Source organism: Bos javanicus, chromosome 3 (assembly GCF_032452875.1).
Source record: "Bos javanicus breed banteng chromosome 3, ARS-OSU_banteng_1.0, whole genome shotgun sequence".
In the NCBI taxonomy this organism is placed as follows: Eukaryota; Metazoa; Chordata; class Mammalia; order Artiodactyla; family Bovidae; genus Bos; species Bos javanicus.
In genome coordinates this window covers 43,327,492-43,345,119 of record NC_083870.1, presented here as the reverse complement: position 1 = coordinate 43,345,119, position 17,628 = coordinate 43,327,492, and the positions used below count along the sequence as shown (strand labels likewise).

Below are 17,628 nucleotides of genomic sequence, written 5' to 3'. Positions count from 1 at the left end.
TAGATGTATACTCTGGCTTTTGCTTAAAGCTGCACTGACTTTCCTTTGTCAGTTTGACTGGTGTAGCTTCTCCTTTCCTGCCCTGGAGATGCTGCTCTTTCTGTCACTCCTGTATTAGCCATAAACATCCTAGATAATCTGTTTTTCCCTGTCTCTTCTCTTGTTTGTTTGTTTTCTATCAGTGATACTCTTTGGATTCTTCCTCTTCTTCTTTTCCTCCTTCTCTTCTTCTTTTCCTCCTTCGTAGTTGATCTGCTGTCACATTCACTTTTATACCCTGTGCTTTTTTCTAGCAGGTATTTTGGTTATTCTCATAGTTTCCCCACCTTTATCTTGTGGTTATTTTTTTAGCTCATTGTTACTTCAGTCCCTGGTTCTCCTTATTGTCAATCACCTTACATAAAGTAGAGATTATCTTGGAAGAATTTTCTTGGCTCAAATACAGTCTTTTCAGTGTGGCTACCAACTTGATAGAAGCTTTATTGTCTTGCATTGAATCAATGCATATCAAATTGCGTGTTCTACACAAGAATTTAAAATAAAAAGAATTTGTTTTCTCACTTCAGTGATTATTTAAAAATTAAGCATATTGATGACCATCTGGGTACCCATTTTATAACTAAATACTGTTATGAAATTTCAGTATCCACAGTTGCACATATAACTGCATAGAAACCGAAGAGAGCAGGAGTAGACTTAACAAAGTGGAGGGTGAACGAGATGAATATTTTTCAGTGGTTGAAATACAGAGAACTGATGGGAGAAGTGAGTCACCACAGCCAAACTAAAGCAAACTTATGCTGGAGCAATTAATACCATGTCTTGTTCAAATCACATCATTAATCACCTTAATGTTACTGATTCTCTTTTGGATTTGATTATAATTAATTTATAAAATTTAAAAACTTTTTAGTTGTATAAGAGTTTTATGTACGAGGGACTTACAACTTTTAAATTTGAGGATAGTTATGTAGTATAATAAAAAGAAATTTATCTGGCTTCCACTTGCATCCAACATGGAGTAAATTTACCATTCTGCCTGAGATGACATAAAAAGTGAAAAAAAAAATATATGGGACGATAATTTTCAAGATATTAAACATCAGACAATGAAGGATAGTGTTCTTTGAGAGATAAAAAACAAACAGTGAGCCCTGTGATTGCCCCAGATGACTGCCAAGAGAAAGTTTTCAGGCCATGGCAGAGGGAGGGAAGACCCTGGTTTAGCCTGGTGAACCCTCTGATTTGAGGATACCAACTGAGAGCTTGGAGTAATCTGGATGACTAGAGTTTTCAGGACAGAGTACTGAAGAAGAGACAGAGTGAGCATCACGGAGCAGTCCAGAGACCTGCAGAGGGTTTCCTTCCAATATGCAGAGAGCTGCTGAAGACTGCATGTACATGAGGAAACTACCTGAGATTTGAAAGAATCACCCAAGAAAATGACACTTGGTGTTCACCTGGGGCTATGAAAAGTACCTGTCCACTGCCCATTCTCGTCCCCCGCACTTCCTGCCAAATTAGAAATCCTCATAATTCATAGGACATGGCTCAGAAGTCAGGAATCATTAGCCCTAGAATAAATACTGAATTGGGCCCACCTAACAGTATTGAGGGCTTCCCTGGTGGCTCAGACAGTAAAGAATCCACCTGCAATGCAGGAGACCTGGTTTCGATCCCTGGGTAGGGCAGATCCCCTGGAGGAGGGCATGGCAATCCCCTCCAGTATTCTTGCCTGGAGAATTCCATGGACAGAGGAGCCTGGCAGATTGCAGTCCATGGGGTCGCAAAGAGTCAGACATGACTGAGCGACTAAGCACACATACACACAACAATCTTGAAAGACAGATATAAAAGGGCCAAACTGTCTCCTACTTATTTAACTATGGCCTAGACCAATCTCCAGGCTAGTTATAAGAATATATAAATATCCAGCTCCTAACAAGGGAAAAAACAATGTTTGCCATCCAATCAGAAATCACCAGGCAATCAATGTTGTGGGAAAATATGAACTTTAGGAAAAATAAATCAGTAGAAACTCACTCAGAACTGATAAATGAAATTATGCATAACAACATTAAAATATGACTATATTCCATATGTTCAAAAAGCTAGGGAAAAGACTGAATGCTAATTAGAGACATAGACAGTATCTTAAGCTTCCCTGGTGGCTCAGCTGGTAAAGAATCCGCCTGCAATGCGATAGACCTGGGTTCAGTCCCTGGGTTGGGAAGATCCCCTGGAGAAGGGAATGGCTACCCACTCCAGTATTCTGGCCAGGAGAGTTCCATGGACTCTATAGTCCATGGGATCGCGAAGGGTCCGACAGGACTCAGCGGCTCTCACTTTCACTTTCAAGATATCTTAAGACTGTGGAACTTTGAGAGATGAAAACAAAGATCTGACATGTCACAGAGACATGCGTCCAGTCTAATTCCTTTATGAAAACTACAAAACCATGCAAAACTATTCATTTACTTTATTGGGGTACAATAAATCCCAAGATAATGGGAGAATTCAGTATTCAGAAAAGTAATTACCTTGGGGCAGAGGGAGGGAAAGACAAACAGGCAACAAAAGGCACAAAGCAGGTTTCCAAAGTGCTCTTGGTATTCTGTGACTCAAGCTGGTGGTAGGCGTGTGGTATGTTCTAAAAAGCACGCACGTATTATCTATGCCATTTGGTATATATAATATATTTATAGTGTACATATCTGTAATATATATATTTCATAATATATTTAATAACAACGACAGTAAAGATTACTCTGGTGGCCATGTGGATGAAGGGAGATTAATAGAGTCAGGGAGAAAATTAAAGCCACTTTTGCAGTAGTGATAAAATGGGAAAGAACAACAAAGCTCACAAGTCTTTTGAAATAGAATTTAGGAATGTGAGTTGAATGCAGTAGTTTAAAGGGAAAAAATGAGTTTTTTTCAGTTTCCTGAAACTGAAAAAGCTTCTGAGACTCTTTTAAGTTTTTATGAATTAATAGAAAATTTCTGGAAGGCTAGCTATAAACAGACAATATTGTTACTTTCATTGGGCAACTAAAAAGCTCTAGGCCCAAGAGGGAGGGTGTCTTTTTTGAATTCTGAACCATGTTTGTGTATTAACTACCCAAAAAATGGAAAGCAAAATTAAAGAGCAGAGATTTTTGTTTAGCTCAGAATTGACCATTCTAATTTAATAAGGGAAAATGTTGGGAGAAGCAAGATAATTATGGTAGTGACTTCTCCTGTTTTTAGTTTTCTGCCGCTGAATTAGGCTAAATAGCAAGTCTTTTGTATTCATCATAGGCTAGGATGGGAGTCAGAGTTGACTGTCTTCTAGTCAGGGCTGACTCCTCATGAGGTAAAGTGTGGGGCCCAGGGTTGCCCCTTCAGGAGGGCAATGGGTGGGGCAGTCACTATGGTTGATGTGTTTAGCAACAGCACAAAGAAACTATAAAGTGTTTCCAGGTGGATCCTTGTGACTGCAGCAGCACCATTTAAAAATGAGGAAGTGAGGTTGATCCTGTCTTACTACCCTTTCTATATTTTTTTCCTGATGGACCCGCTCCTGTATATAATCCTGGGCACATATTAGCTAGTCTTCAATAAGCTGCTAACTTACTGATAATGCCTTAAGGCATTTAACCCTCCAAGAGGGTTCTGCATTTCTGCATTTTTATCAGAAATCCTAAAAAAAAAAAAACTCAATGCTAAAAACAGATGTTGTATGCTAACATTCTTGCCTTTCATTTATATTTGACTAATTACTAAGGCTAACCTTGTCTCTCATTTTACAGTATCATTTACATAATATAAAATTTTGATCATTGCTTAATTTTTATTCATGTTTTGCCTCATTTCACAAAATATTTGGAGACTTGTAATAAACACATACCATAAAGTGGTGAGCTATGAATAAATTAAAAATCAGGCTCAGAGAAATAAAAACTTGAAAGTTGTCCCCAGGTATAAAAGCAGAACACAAATGGAGCACTAGAACTGAGTTTCTTTCAAGTATGGTCTAGGATTCGTGGTGAAAGTGATAAAGGAGACGTGACATGTTACTAGTTATTCCCTGTCCCCCTCCCCCTCTCATCTCCTCCCCAAAACCCACTATTTCCGTAAAGGAAGTATATAGCTTTTCCTACATAAGACCCTAGAAGAAATTTCTCACCTGGATTATAAGCTTTTATTATCACATCCAAATCTGCATGCCTTTGAAAATAAAGGACACAGAACCAAAGAAAAAATAAGTTTTAGCTGAATTAAAATGGAGCACTGGGCAAGGAAGGGACAGTAGATATATCTGACATTTGAGAGAACTGTGTCTTTGTTTACTAGTTTATATCTCAGTAACAAATAACCAGGGATTTAAGAATCCTCATTGTGTACTTCAGAAATACCATGCAATCACCTGATATGGTTGCATCACTTTGGGGGTTCATATGAAAATAGTTGAAGTGATTTCACTTGAAAATTCTGTTTGCTGAACTTTGTGATACATGTTGTTATTCTATAGCATATTTAAGTTGTTCTTTACAGAATTAAACACCTTTATTTAATGGGCCACTGGGGAAATAATAATAGTTTCTAAGGAAAAGTTTTTTCCAGCATGTTTATTATTGACCTGAAGAGAGAATATATGGATTAAAACTATACTGGACATGAAGCTGTCAGGGGGAACTGGAACCATGGATGATGGAATCCGGGTCTTATTTCATTTTGAGACCCTAAGTGACCCTTGATGAAAAGAGCCTCTTCATGAAAGTGAAAGAGGAGAGTGAAAAAGTTGGCTTAAAACTCAACATTTATAAAACTAAGATCATGGCATCTAGTCCCATCATTTCATGGCAAATAGATGGGGAAACAATAGAAACAGTGACAGACTTTATTTTCTTGGGCTCCAAAATCACTGCAGATGGTGACTACAGCCATGAAATTAAAAGACCCTTGCTCCTTGGAAGAAAAACTATGACCAACCTAGATAGCATATTAAAAAGCAGAGATATTTCTTTACCAGCAAAGATCCATACAGTCAAAGCTATGGTTTTTCCAGTAGTCATGTATGGATGTGAGAGTTGGACTATAAAGAAAGCTGAGTGCTGAAGAATTGATGCTTTTGAACTGTGGTGTTGGAGAAGACTCTTGAGAGTTCATTGGACTGCAAGGAGATCAAAGCAGCCAATCCTAAAGGAAATTAGTCCTGAATATTCATTGGAAGGACTGATGCTGAAGCTGAAGCTCCAATACTTTGGCCAGACAATGTAAAGAACCAACTCATTTGAAAAAACCCTGATGCTGGGAAAGATTGAAGGCAGGAGGAGAAAGCGATGACAGAGGATGAGATGGTTGGATGGCATCACTGACTCGATGGACATGAGTTTGAGCAAGCTCTGGGAGTTGGTGAAGGACAGGGAAGCCTGGCATGGTGTAGTCCATGGGGTCGCAAAGAGTTGGACACGACTGACCAACTGAACTGAGCTGAACTGAAGTGACCCTGTCACAAGTTGTCTGAAACATGTTCACATCAGCCAAATCCATTTCCACCTGTCCATGGGATTTCTCAGATAATTCTTCTGAGCTTCTGTTCCTTTCTCTGCTCTGTATCTACACTGGTTCAACCCTGTCATCTCAGGACTTGCTGCAGGTCTTTTGCTCACTGACCTACTTGGACCTTCTTCTCCAGCTCAACCCTTGGTGCTAGTTTCTGGAGATGGGCTTATGTTCAATTTGACTCCATGCGCTGAAGCTCTGTGGCAAGGGTGTTCCTGGCCTCTCCTGCTCCTGCTTACCCGGCTTGGCTCAGCTTATCATGTTTCCTCATGGTATGTGAGTGTTTCAGTGTTTATCTCCTTCGTGTTCTGACTGGAGTCAAGGTTGAGGAAACCTGAGCGCTGCTCTGAGTTGTTTAACAAAACCGAAAAGCTCAAGGGAATATTCATAATTAATTCATCGTTCATTCATTGTCCATTGTGTGCTGGGTACTGAGACCACCAAGGCAAAAATAATAGACACTGTGTGTCTTCACAGAATTGAATTAACAGCAAAGGAGGAAGTCATTTCAAGGCAGCCTTTTATGTATGTGATTTACTTGTCATTGAGTTACCTAGTAGACATAGTTGATGGGACATTTAGGCAAGAGTGATAAGACAAAGAGGGAGCGTCAGTGTCCTGAATAGCAGCTATTAATTGCTCTAGCACAGTAGTTGTCAAACTGAGGTGATTTTGCTTCCCACTCCTGCCCCAGAGACACACAGCAATGTCTAGAGACATTGGATGTTACAATTGAGACAGTGCTTCATAGTGGTTAGATGTCAAGGTTGCTGCCAAACATCCTACAGTGCTTAGGACAGTCCCCCATAACAAAGAATTATCAAGTCTAAAAGGCCAGCAGTTCTGAACTTGAGAATCCTTGGCTAGTGTATGTGTCAATTGTATGTTTCTGAGAAAGCAACTCTCAAGAAAGCTTCCTTTGGCCTGTTGTTTGTTACTGTTAGTTGCAGCTGACATTCATTGAGGGCTTACTATATGCCAGGTATTTATTGTAAACAGTTTAAGTGGATTATCTCATTTAATCATCAAAAACTCTATGCTGGATAGAGACAGTACCAGGGCAAGTGAGAGCTGCACAGGCACTTGGAAACTCTCTGCCTCTCGGAGGAAAGATAATTAAAAATGGGCAAAGGAGATCGTAAGAGGGAAAATGTTATCATATGCATTCTTTGTGCAAACTTGCCAGGAGGAGCACAGGAAGAAGCACCGGGATGTTTCAGTCAACTTCTCAGAGTTTTCTAAGAAGTGCTCAGAGAGGTGGAAGACCATGTCTGCTACAGCGAAAAGAAAATTTGAAGAAATGAAAAAGGCAGACAAGGCCCGTTATGAAAGAGAAATGAAAACTTATATCCCTCCTAAAGGGGAAACAAAAAAGTTCAAGGATCCCAGTACACCCAAGAGGAATCCTTCAGCCTTTTTCTTGTTTTGTTCTGAGTATTGTCCAAAAGTCAAACATGACCATCCTGGCCTGTCCATTGGTGATGTTGCAAAGAAACTGGGAGAGACATGGAATAACACTGCTGCAGATGACAAGCAGCCCTATGAGAAGAAGGCTGCTAAGCTGAAGGAAAAGTACGAAAAGGATATTGCTGCATCCCGAGCTAAAGGGAAGCCTAATGCAGCAAAAAGGGAGTCATCAAGGCTGAAATAAGCAAGAAAAAGAAGGAAGAGGAGAAAGATGAGGAAGATGAAGAGGAGGAAGAAGATGAAGAGGATGAGGAGGAAGAAGAAGAAAATGATGAATAAGTTGGTTCTAGTGCAGTTTTTTTTTTTTTTTTTGTCTATAAAGCATTTAACCCCCCTGTGCACAACTTACTCCTGTTAAAGAAAAGCATTGAAATATAAGGCTGTGTAAGATTTGTTTTAAAACTGTACAGTGTCTTTTTTTGTGTAGTTAACACAGTACCAAATGTGTCTTTAGATAGCCCTGTCCTGATGGTATTTTCAATAGCCACTAATCTTGCCTGGTGCAGTATGAGGGTTGTAGATAGGCATGGAAATTTAAAGCAGGTTCTTATGGTGCACAGTGTAAATTAGGTATATATGGGGATGGTAGTTTTTTCATCTTCAGTTGTCTCTGACGCAGCTTATACGAATAATTGTTGTTCTGTTAACTGAATTACCACTCAGTAATTACAAATAAAGAAAAAACTGCAGCTGTTTTGTTGACATTCTGAATTCTTCTAAGTAAACACAATTTTTTAAATTAGTATTGTGTTTTCATAGGTCTGAAAATTTTTCTTTTTAAGGGGAAGCTAGTCTTTTGCTTTTGCCTATTTTGGATCACACGAATTATTACAGTGTTTATCTTCCATATAGTTAGCTGATAAATAAAAAGCTTTTGTCTACGCACCCTGCGTATCCATGATGAGGGTATAAAAGTTGAATTGAGACAGTTTTCATCCATAACTGAAACTTAAGTCTTGACCAGTTAATAGCAGATTTCACATAGCCCAGTTATGTTTACAAAGTGAAGAGTAATGGGATTACTCACAGCATGGGATTATTAGAATCAAACATTTTGAAAGTCTGTCCTTGAAGGACTAATACAAAAGTATATTCTAGTCTTTACGTGAAGACTCTATACTCTTTTAACTCCCATTACCATGTAATGGCAGTTTTATTTGGAGTTCCTATGTTTGTTTTTTTTTTTTGGAGTTCCTATGTTAAAGACCTGAGAATGTATCCCCAAAAGTGTGAGCTTAAAATACAAGGCTGCAGAAGCTTAGGTCCCTTTCTTTATCTTTGCTTTTGTTTCCAGTATTCTGGGAGGTGGGTCATAGAGGATCCTGCTGTGATTTGTCAGAGAGTGTTTTGCCTATGTTCTCCTCTAGGAGTTTTATAGTTTCTGGTCTTACGTTTAGATCTTTAATCCATTTTGAGTTTATTTTTGTGTATGGTGTTAGAAAGTGTTCTCAGTTCAGTTCAGTTCAGTTGCTCAGTCGTGTCCGACTCTGCGACCCCATGAATCACAGCACGCCAGGCCTCCCTATCCATCACCAACTCCCAGAGTTCACCCAGACTCATGTCCATCGAGTCAGTGATGCCATCTAGCCATCTCATCCTCTGTTGTCCCCTTCTCCTCCTGCCCCCAATCCCTCCCAGCATCAGAGTCTTTTCCAGTGAGTCAACTCTTCGCATGAGGTGGCCAAAGTACTGGAGTTTCAGCTTCAGTATCATTCCTTCTAAAGAAATCCCAGGGCTGATCTCCTTCAGAATGGACTGGTTGGATCTCCTTGCAGTCCAAGGGACTCTCAAGAGTGCAACCACAGTTCAAAGCATCAATTCTTCAGTGCTCAGCTTTCTTCACAGTCCAACTCTCACATCCATACATGACCACTGGAAAAACCATAGCCTTGACTAGACGGACCTTTGTTGGCAAAGTAATGCTCTGCTTTTCAATATGCTATCTAGGTTGGTCATAACTTTCCTTCCAAGGAGTAAGCGTCTTTTAATTTCATGGCTGCAGTCACCATCTGCAGTGATTTTGGAGCCCAGAAAAATAAAGTCTGACACTGTTTCCACTGTTTCCCCATCTATTTCCCATGAAGTGATGGGATGCCATGATCTTCGTTTTCTGAATGTTGAGCTTTAAGCCAACTTTTTCACTCTCCTCTTTCACTTTCATTAAGAGGCTTTTTAGTTCCTCTTCAGTTTCTGCCTTAAGGGTGGTGTCATCTGCATATCTAGGGTTATTGATATTTCTCCCGGCAATCTTGATTCTAGCTTGTGCTTCATCCAGCCCAGCGTTTCTCATGATGTACTCTGCATAGAAGTTAAATAAGCAGGGTGACAATATACAGCCTTGACGTACTCCTTTTCCTATTTGGAACCAGTCTGTTGTTCTATGTCCAGTTCTAACTGTTGCTTCCTGATCTGCATATAGGTTTCTCAAGAGGCAGGTCAGGTGGTCTGGTATTCCCATCTCTTTCAGAATTTTCCAGTTTATTGTGATCCACACAGTCAAAGGCTTTGGCGTAGTCAGTAAAGCAGAAATAGATGTTTTTCTGGAACTCTCTTGCTTTTTTGACCATCCAGCAGATGTTGGCAATTTGATCTCTGGTTCCTCTGCCTTTTCTAAAACCAGCTTGAACATCTGGAAGTTCATGGTTCACGTATTGCTGAAGCCTGGCTTGGAGAATTTTGAGCATTACTTTACTAGCTTGTGAGATGAGTGCAATTGTGTGGTATTGTGAGCATTATTTGGCATTGCCTTTCTTTGGGATTGGAATGAAAACTGACCTTTTCCAGTCCTGTGGCCACTGCTGAGTTTTCCAAATTTGCTGGCATATTGCGTGCAGCACTTTCACAGCATCATCTTTCAGGATTTGAAATAGCTCGACTGGAATTTTATCACCTCCATAGCTTTGTTCGTAGTGATGCTTTCTAAGGCCCACTTGACTTCACATTCCAGGATGTCTGGCTCTAGGTGAGTGATCACACCATCGTGATTATCTTGGTCATGAAGATCTTTTTTGTACAGTTCTTCTGTGTATTCTTGCCACCTCTTCTTAATATCTTCTGCTTCTGTTAGGTCCATATCATTTCTGTCCTTTATCGAGCCCATCTTTGCATGAAATGTTCCCTTGGTATCTCTAATTTTCTTGAAGAGATCTCTAGTCTTTCCCATTCTGTTGTTTTCCTCTATGCATTGATCTCTGAGGAAGGCTTTCTTATCTCTTCTTGCTATTCTTTGGAACTCTGCATTCAGATGTTTATATCTTTCCTTTTCTCCTTTGCTTTTCGCTTCTCTTCTTTTCACAGCTATTTGTAAGGCCTCCTCAGACAGCCATTTTGCTTTTTTGCATTTCTTTTCCATGGGGATGGTCTTGATCCCTGTCTCCTGTACAATGTCACGAACCTCTGTCCATAGTTCATCAGGCACTCTATCTATCAGATCTATTCCCTTAAATCTATTTCTCACTTCCACTGTATAATCATAAGGGATTTGATTTAGGTCATACCTGAATGGTCTAGTGGTTTTCCCTACTTTCTTCAATTTAAGTCTGAATTTACCTATAAGGAGTTCATGATCTGAGCCACAGTCAGCTCCTGGTATTGTTTTTGCTGACTGTATAGAGCTTCTCCATCCTTGGCTGCAAAGAATATAATTAATCTGATTTTGGTGTTGACCATCTGGTGATGTCCAGGTGCAGAGTCTTCTCTTGTGTTGTTGGAAGAGGGTGTTTGCTATGACCAGTGCATTTTCTTAGCAAAACTCTATTAGCCTTTGCCCTGCTTCATTCCATATTCCAAGGCCAAATTTGCCTGTTACTCCAGGTGTTTCTTGACTTCCTACTTTTGCATTCCAGTCCCCTATAATGAAAAGGACATCTTTTTTGGGTGTTAGTTCTAAAAGGTCTTGTAGGTCTTCATAAAACCATTCAATTTCACCTTCTTCAGCATTACTGGTTGGGGCATAGACTTGGATTACTGTGATATTGAATGGTTTGCCTTGGAAACGAACAGAGATCATTCTGTCATTTTTGAGATTGCATCCAAGTACTGCATTTCAGACTCTCTTGTTGACCATGATGGCTACTCCATTTCTTCTAAGGGATTCCTGCCCACAGTAGTAGATATAATGGTCATCTGAGTTAAATTCACCCATTCCAGTCCATTTTAGTTCGTTGATTCCTAGAATGTCAATGTTCACTCTTGCCATCTCCTGTTTGACCACTTCCAATTTGCCTTGATTCATGGATCTAACATTCCAGGTTCCTATGCAATATTGCTCTTTACAGCATCGGACCTTGCTTCTATCACCAGTCACATCCACAACTGGGTATTGGTTTTGCTTTGGCTCCATCCCTTCATTCTTTCTGGAGTTATTTCTCCACTGATCTCCAGTAGCATATTGGGCACCTACTGACCTGGGGAGTTCCTCTTTCAGTATCCTTATCATTTTGCCTTTTCATACTGTTCATGGGGTTCTCAAGGCAAGAATACTGAAGTGGTTTGCCATTCTCTTCTCCAGTGGACCACATTGTGTCAGACCTCTCCACCATGCCCACCCATCTTGGGTGGCCCCGCAGGGCATGGCTTAGTTTCATTGAGTTAGACAAGGCTGTGGTCCTAGTGTGATTAGATTGACTAGTTTTCTGTGATCATGGTTTCAGTGTGTCTGCCCTCTGATGCCATCTTGCAGCACCTACCGTCTTACTTGGGTTTCTCTTACCTTGGACGTGGGGTATCTCTTCATGGCTGATCCAGCAAAGCACAGCCACTGCTCATTACCTTGGACGAAGGGTATCTCCTCACCACCGCCCCTCCCGACTTTGAATGTGGAATAGCTCCTCTAGGCCCACCGGCGCCCTCGCAGCCACCGCTCCTTGGACGTGGGGTTGCTCCTCCCGGCGCTGCCTCTGGTATCGGGTGTGGGGCAGCTCCTCCTGGCTGCCGCCCCTGACCTCGGACCTGGGGTAGCTCTTCTCGGCTGCTCCTGCGCTGTTGCAGCCTGGTGCTCCCGGCTGCCGCCCCTGACCTCGGACGTGGGGTAGCTCCTCTTGGCTGCACTCTGCGTGCCGTCGCAGCTGCCCGCACTCTGTGTTCTAGTTTCTAGTGTTCTAGTTTCATTCTTTTACAAGTGGTTGACCAGTTTTCCCAGCACCGCTTGTTAAAGAGATTGTCTTTAATCCATTGTATATTCTTGCCTCCTTTGTCAAAGGTAAGATGTCCATAGGTGCGTGGATTTATCTCTGGGCTTTCTGTTTTGTTCCATTGATCTGTATTTCTATCTTTGTGCTAGTACCATACTGTCTTGATGACTCTGGCTTTGTAGTAGAGCCTGAAGTCAGGCAGGTTGATTCCTCCAGTTCCATTCTTCTTTCTCAAGATTGCTTTGGTTATTCGAGGTTTTTTGTATTTCCATACAAATTGTGAAATTATTTGTTTCTAGCTCTGTGAAAAATACCGTTGGTAGCTTGTTAGGGATTGCATTGAATCTATAGATTGCTTTGGGTAGTATACTCATTTTCACTATATTGATTCTTCCGATCCTTGAACATGGTATATTTCTCCATCTATTAGTGTCCTCTTTGATTTCTTTCACCAGTGTTTTATAGTTTTCTATATATAGGTCTTTATTTTCTTTAGGTAGATATATTCCTAAGTATTTTATTCTTTTTGTTGCAATGGTGAATGGAATTGTTTCCTTAATTTCTCTTTCTATTTTCTCATTGTTAGTGTATAGGAATGCAAGGGATTTCTGTGTGTTGATTTTATATCCTGCAACTTTACTATATTCATTGATTAGCTCTAGTAATTTTCTGGTGGAGTCTTTAGGGTTTTCTATGTAGAGAATCATGTCATCTGCAAACAGTGAGAGTTTTACTTCTTCTTTCCCACTTTGGATTCCTTTTATTTATACACAATGGAGTATTACTCAGCCATTAAAAAGAATACATTTGGATCAGTTCTAATGAGGTGGATGAAACTGAAGCCTATTATACAGAGTGAAGTAAGCCCGAAAGAAAAACACCAATACAGTATACTAACGCATATATATGGAATTTAAAAAAAAGGTAACGATAACCCTGTAAGCGAGACAGCAAAAGAGACACAGATGTATAGAACAGTCTTTTGGACGCTGTGGGAGAGGGAGACGGTGGGATGATTTGGGAGAATGGCATTGAAACATGTATAATATTATATATGAAACGAATCGCCAGTCCAGATTCGATGCATGATACTGGATGCTTGGGGCTGGTGCACTGGGACGAACCAGAGGGATGGTACAGGGAGGGTGGAGGGAGGGGGGTTCAAGATGGGGAACACGTGTATACCTGTGGCGGATTCATGTTGATGTATGGCAAAACCAATACAATATTGTAAAGTAATTAATCTCCAATTAAAATAAATATATTAAAAATAATACAAGGCTGCCATATTGTTTTTTTGTTGTTTGTCCCAGCAAAGGCTCTGGGGGAAAAAGTGCTGGCTATAAATGTCTTCTCCTATTTATCTAAATACAGACTGTTTAGGAAACTTGAGACGCTCACTTAAAGGTATTTTTTAATTAATTAGACTGACTTTTAAAACTGTATACCACATTTAAAATCAGGTTTATCTTCCTATATTATGGGTTGCCCCTTTATAAGTTGAATAGACATGAGGGGAAAAGACACTTTGTATTTCAGTATGAGTTATCTGATTTATTTGAATTTTACTTTTGTTTACAAAACTCAAGCTCATATATTAGGGTCATATGTTTATCTGCTTAGCAGTTTGGGGAACAATTTGGCAATTTTGTGGCTTTTGAGATTATTGTTCTCTTAAAGTACCAGTGTTTTAAAATAGCATTCTTGTAATTTTACATGCTTTTGTGAGGGAGTGCTGTTTTATTATAGAATTTTGACTTGGGTTCTTTCCATTTGCTTTTGTTTATGTAATTTCAGGAGGAATACTGAACATCTGAGTCCTGGATGATACTAATAAACTAATTTCAGAGGTTTAAAAACAACAACAACAACAACAACTCTATGATGCAGTCCGCAACCTTTTTGGCACCAGGGACAGGTTTCATGGAAGACAGTTTTTCCATGGACAGGGGGCAGGGAGGGGGATGGTTTTAGGATGCTCCAGCTCAGATCATCAGGCATTAGATCCCAGAGATTGTGTATCCCTGCTATAGAAGTGAAGAAGTGAAGTCGCTCAGTTGTGTCCGACTCTTTGCGACCCCATGAACTGTAGCCTTCCAGGCTCCTCCATCCATGGGATTTTCCAAGCAAGAATACTAGAGTGGATTGCCATTTCATAGAGTAGGTATTATTAGCTCTGCTTTACAAATGAAGGAGCAAGTTTATTGGGATTAAGAAACTTGGCCAAGATCTAATGTCTAACAAGTGACAGAGCAGGGAGTTGAATCCAGGACACCTGGCTCTTCATTCTTCACTACCAGAAATGGTTAGCATCTCTAACTTAGAGTCAAGCGCTCCCTTCAGCTGGGCCTTATAGCTCCTGAGAAGTTGCTGGCATGACAGCTGAGCTAGCTGGCTACGGGCTTCTGCTGGAGGCCTGAGGGGAAAGACAGGTTAATTTAACAGCATGTTAGTCATTCAGTCATGTACGACTGTTTTGTGACCCCATGGACTGTAGCCCAGTAGGCTTTTCTGTTCATGGAATTCTCCAGGCAAGAATTTAACAGTATAATTCAGCCCAAACTTGGGAAAAGAGAATTTAATACTATATTAAACACCAGCATCTAGTTTAGGATGAACGGTTCTCCCACATGGGTGTGCAGCTAGCTCATTAATCTGACCCAATTAAACTGGATCAACCAAAACTGTTAGTCATATCTAATTTAGCGATGATTGTGTTGATAGAGTGAGCCACAGCACTATAAATAGCAGAATGGCACTAATAGGCTCTGATGCTGTCAGCTTTCATTAGCTTACACTTTAGTTTTACTTTTCATGGTTTTATACTTCTGCTTTTCTAAGAGCTTCTGGGCAGTTTGGGGTAAGATTTTTAGGCTCAGACTGCGCTTTTTGTCAGTTTGGTGTTCTCCGAGGGCAAAGCAGCAGCCCACTGTCATCCATACCTTTATTAGCGTTACGAGGCCTGAACGCTCTTGGACAGTAATTTGATCTAGTTCCTTAACCCTATAATCTAGCTGATAGAAGGTAATTGAACACCACGTCTGCCCATGTGATAGGGCAGAATTCTTCTGTCTTCTCACCTGAGTACATCAGGCTTGTGCCACCCAGAAGAATGAAAAGGTAACTCAGAATATGTGGGGTCCGTATAGCCCAAGCGGATATCCTTATGAAGAAGAGGAAGTATGGGCCCCACAGATAGCAGGTTAGTGTGAAGCGAGCGTGGTTTTGGTCCCAGTAAGTTTCTAAAATGACTTGCTCTGAGAACGGTATATGTGTGTGTCATTTTGAAGTCCTAGGAATTTTTAGAGTAACTTCCGTAGAATTCCTGTTTGGTTGACAGGAAAGACACCTTTGTCTTAGAGCCAGTAACAGCTTCTAAGAGGTGGCTAAATGTGAAGGATGTTGACTTTCTTTTTTATTGTGATCATAGTATGAGCTGTTATGTAAAGGAAGGTTGGCAGGTGAAGGTTTTTGGTGGGTGAGCGTTGTTTTTTCTTTCATCAAGACTTGTGTGTTACCTCTCCCCCATATCATTCAATAGGTGTCTTAGACACTATTTCATTAATTACCTCTCTGAATTCCTGGGGTCAGTGTCGGCATTTTTTTTTTTTCCTCTTGTCCTTTGAAAAGTTATAGAGACGTTGAATATCTTGAACTGAATGACAATGAAGTAGAGATCATAGTCCCTATCATTTATTGACGGCAGTGTGCTAAGCACAGTACTGAATGCTTTAAATGTGCTCTCTCTTTTTATCTGTACAATCACCCTTTTATTTATTCATCCTCATTTTACAGAGCAGAAAAGTTTACATTAAGCAATACAAGTTGGGTTGAGTGTGGTAAGAAGGCAGCTGGGTAGCTAGACTGGGATTTGGACACATGTCTGCTGATACCAAGTTTTCTGTGATTAACTACTCTCCTGCACTGGGGATCCTTCTTGGGCTCAGAATTTAGCTGAAGGATTATAGAGCACAGGGAAAAAGGAATAAGAAGTGAAAGAATAGAGCAGGAGTAAAGGAGTGAAACTTTCCACCAGGAGACAGATAACAGTTTGTTTCCATTTTTTTTCAGCCAGGTTCTGCTTCTGTATTTCACAACACTTCTAAAAAGTGGCAATGTGCTCTAGGCAAACTGATGTCACCTTCCAGATATACAGTACAATATTTCATAATCATCATTTTTAAGGGCACACACTTAGAGCATTTTACTAGTGTTGCAGATCTCAGGCTTATTTCTGATAGAATTTCTCTCCCTTCTCTTTTCCCTTTAAGAGGCAAATAAAAGTTTAAATAAGACTTACCTAAGAAGCTACTACAAGTGTAGTAGTCATTTGATCAGAGATATAATATGTTGAGTTGTAATTTCTATCCAAAAGTCTGAATGTTTTTAGACAGATGTTTCCCGATACTTAAGCTTCGCAGTCTTTTCACAGACCATAAATCTTTAGGGGGAAATATGGATGTGAAAGTTGGACTGTGAAGAAAGCTGAGCACTGAAGCATTGATGCTTTTGAACTGTGGTGTTGGAGAAGACTCTTGAGAGTCCCTTGGACTGCAAGGAGATCCAACCAGTCCATTCTAAAGGAGATCAGTCCTGGGTGTTCATTGGAAGGACTGATGCTAAAGCTGAAACTCCAATACTTTGGCCACCTCGTTCGAAGAGTTGACTCGTTGGAAGAGACTCTGATGCTGGGAGGGATTGGGGGCAGGAGGAGAAGGGGACGACAGAGGATGAGATGGCTGGATGGCATCACTGACTCAATGGACATGAATTTGGGTGAACTCCAGGATTGGTGATGGACAGGGAGGCCTGGCGTGCTGCAATTCATGGGGTCGTAAAGAGTCGGACACGACTGAGCGACTGAACTGAACTGAACTGAAGGAAATGTTAGTTCTTTTTGAATGTTTTCCAATACTTCTTGGTTCTTACCTGCTTTTGACTCAGCTTCATCTGCAAAGGAAGGTTGTAGGGCAGTAGTTGAATAAGCTGGTACTTCAGTGTGATGTCTAATAATAGCTACTATTTATTGAGCACTCAACTATCTGGCCCAGCACTAAAGCTGGGTACTTCACACTGTTATCCATTCTAGCAACCCAATATGTAGGTACCAGTGTCATCCCTTTTACAGATGATAAAACTGAGGTTCAGTGAGGTTTAGAAACTAGCACAGTGACAGAGCTTATACTCAATCACAGGTCTGACTCCAAAGTCAATATTTTCAGTTTTGCCTCAGTGGTATCTGTGTTGAAACACTCCCAATGCCTCAGCTGGTGTTAGAAAGTGCCCATTATTTTTCTCATATCCTAGAATTTTCTTTCATTTGCCCCTTGCTCCAGTCACATCACATTGGATTACTCATCATACCCCAGGCATGCTTCACCTTTTTTTTTTGGCTGCACTGTGTGGGATGTGGAATCTTAGTTCCTTGACCAGGGATTGAACCCGTGTCCCCTGCAGTGGAAGTGAGGAGTCTTAACCACTG

The 17,628-nt window shown here is 40.6% G+C and overlaps 1 protein-coding gene and 1 pseudogene across 1 annotated transcript; one reads left to right on the top strand and one right to left on the bottom strand.

The window, feature by feature from the left end:
- The first annotated feature begins 3,826 nt into the window (after positions 1 to 3,826).
- On the top strand, positions 3,827 to 7,263 carry LOC133244224 (high mobility group protein B1-like). The gene has a single exon (XM_061411065.1). It carries the CDS (start codon positions 6,698 to 6,700, stop codon positions 7,196 to 7,198), a length of 501 nt encoding a protein of 166 aa, XP_061267049.1. The 5' UTR covers positions 3,827 to 6,697; the 3' UTR covers positions 7,199 to 7,263.
- A 945-nt stretch (positions 7,264 to 8,208) lies between these two features.
- Positions 8,209 to 11,326, bottom strand: LOC133245183 (craniofacial development protein 2-like; annotated as a pseudogene).
- Positions 11,327 to 17,628: the final 6,302 nt, after the last annotated feature.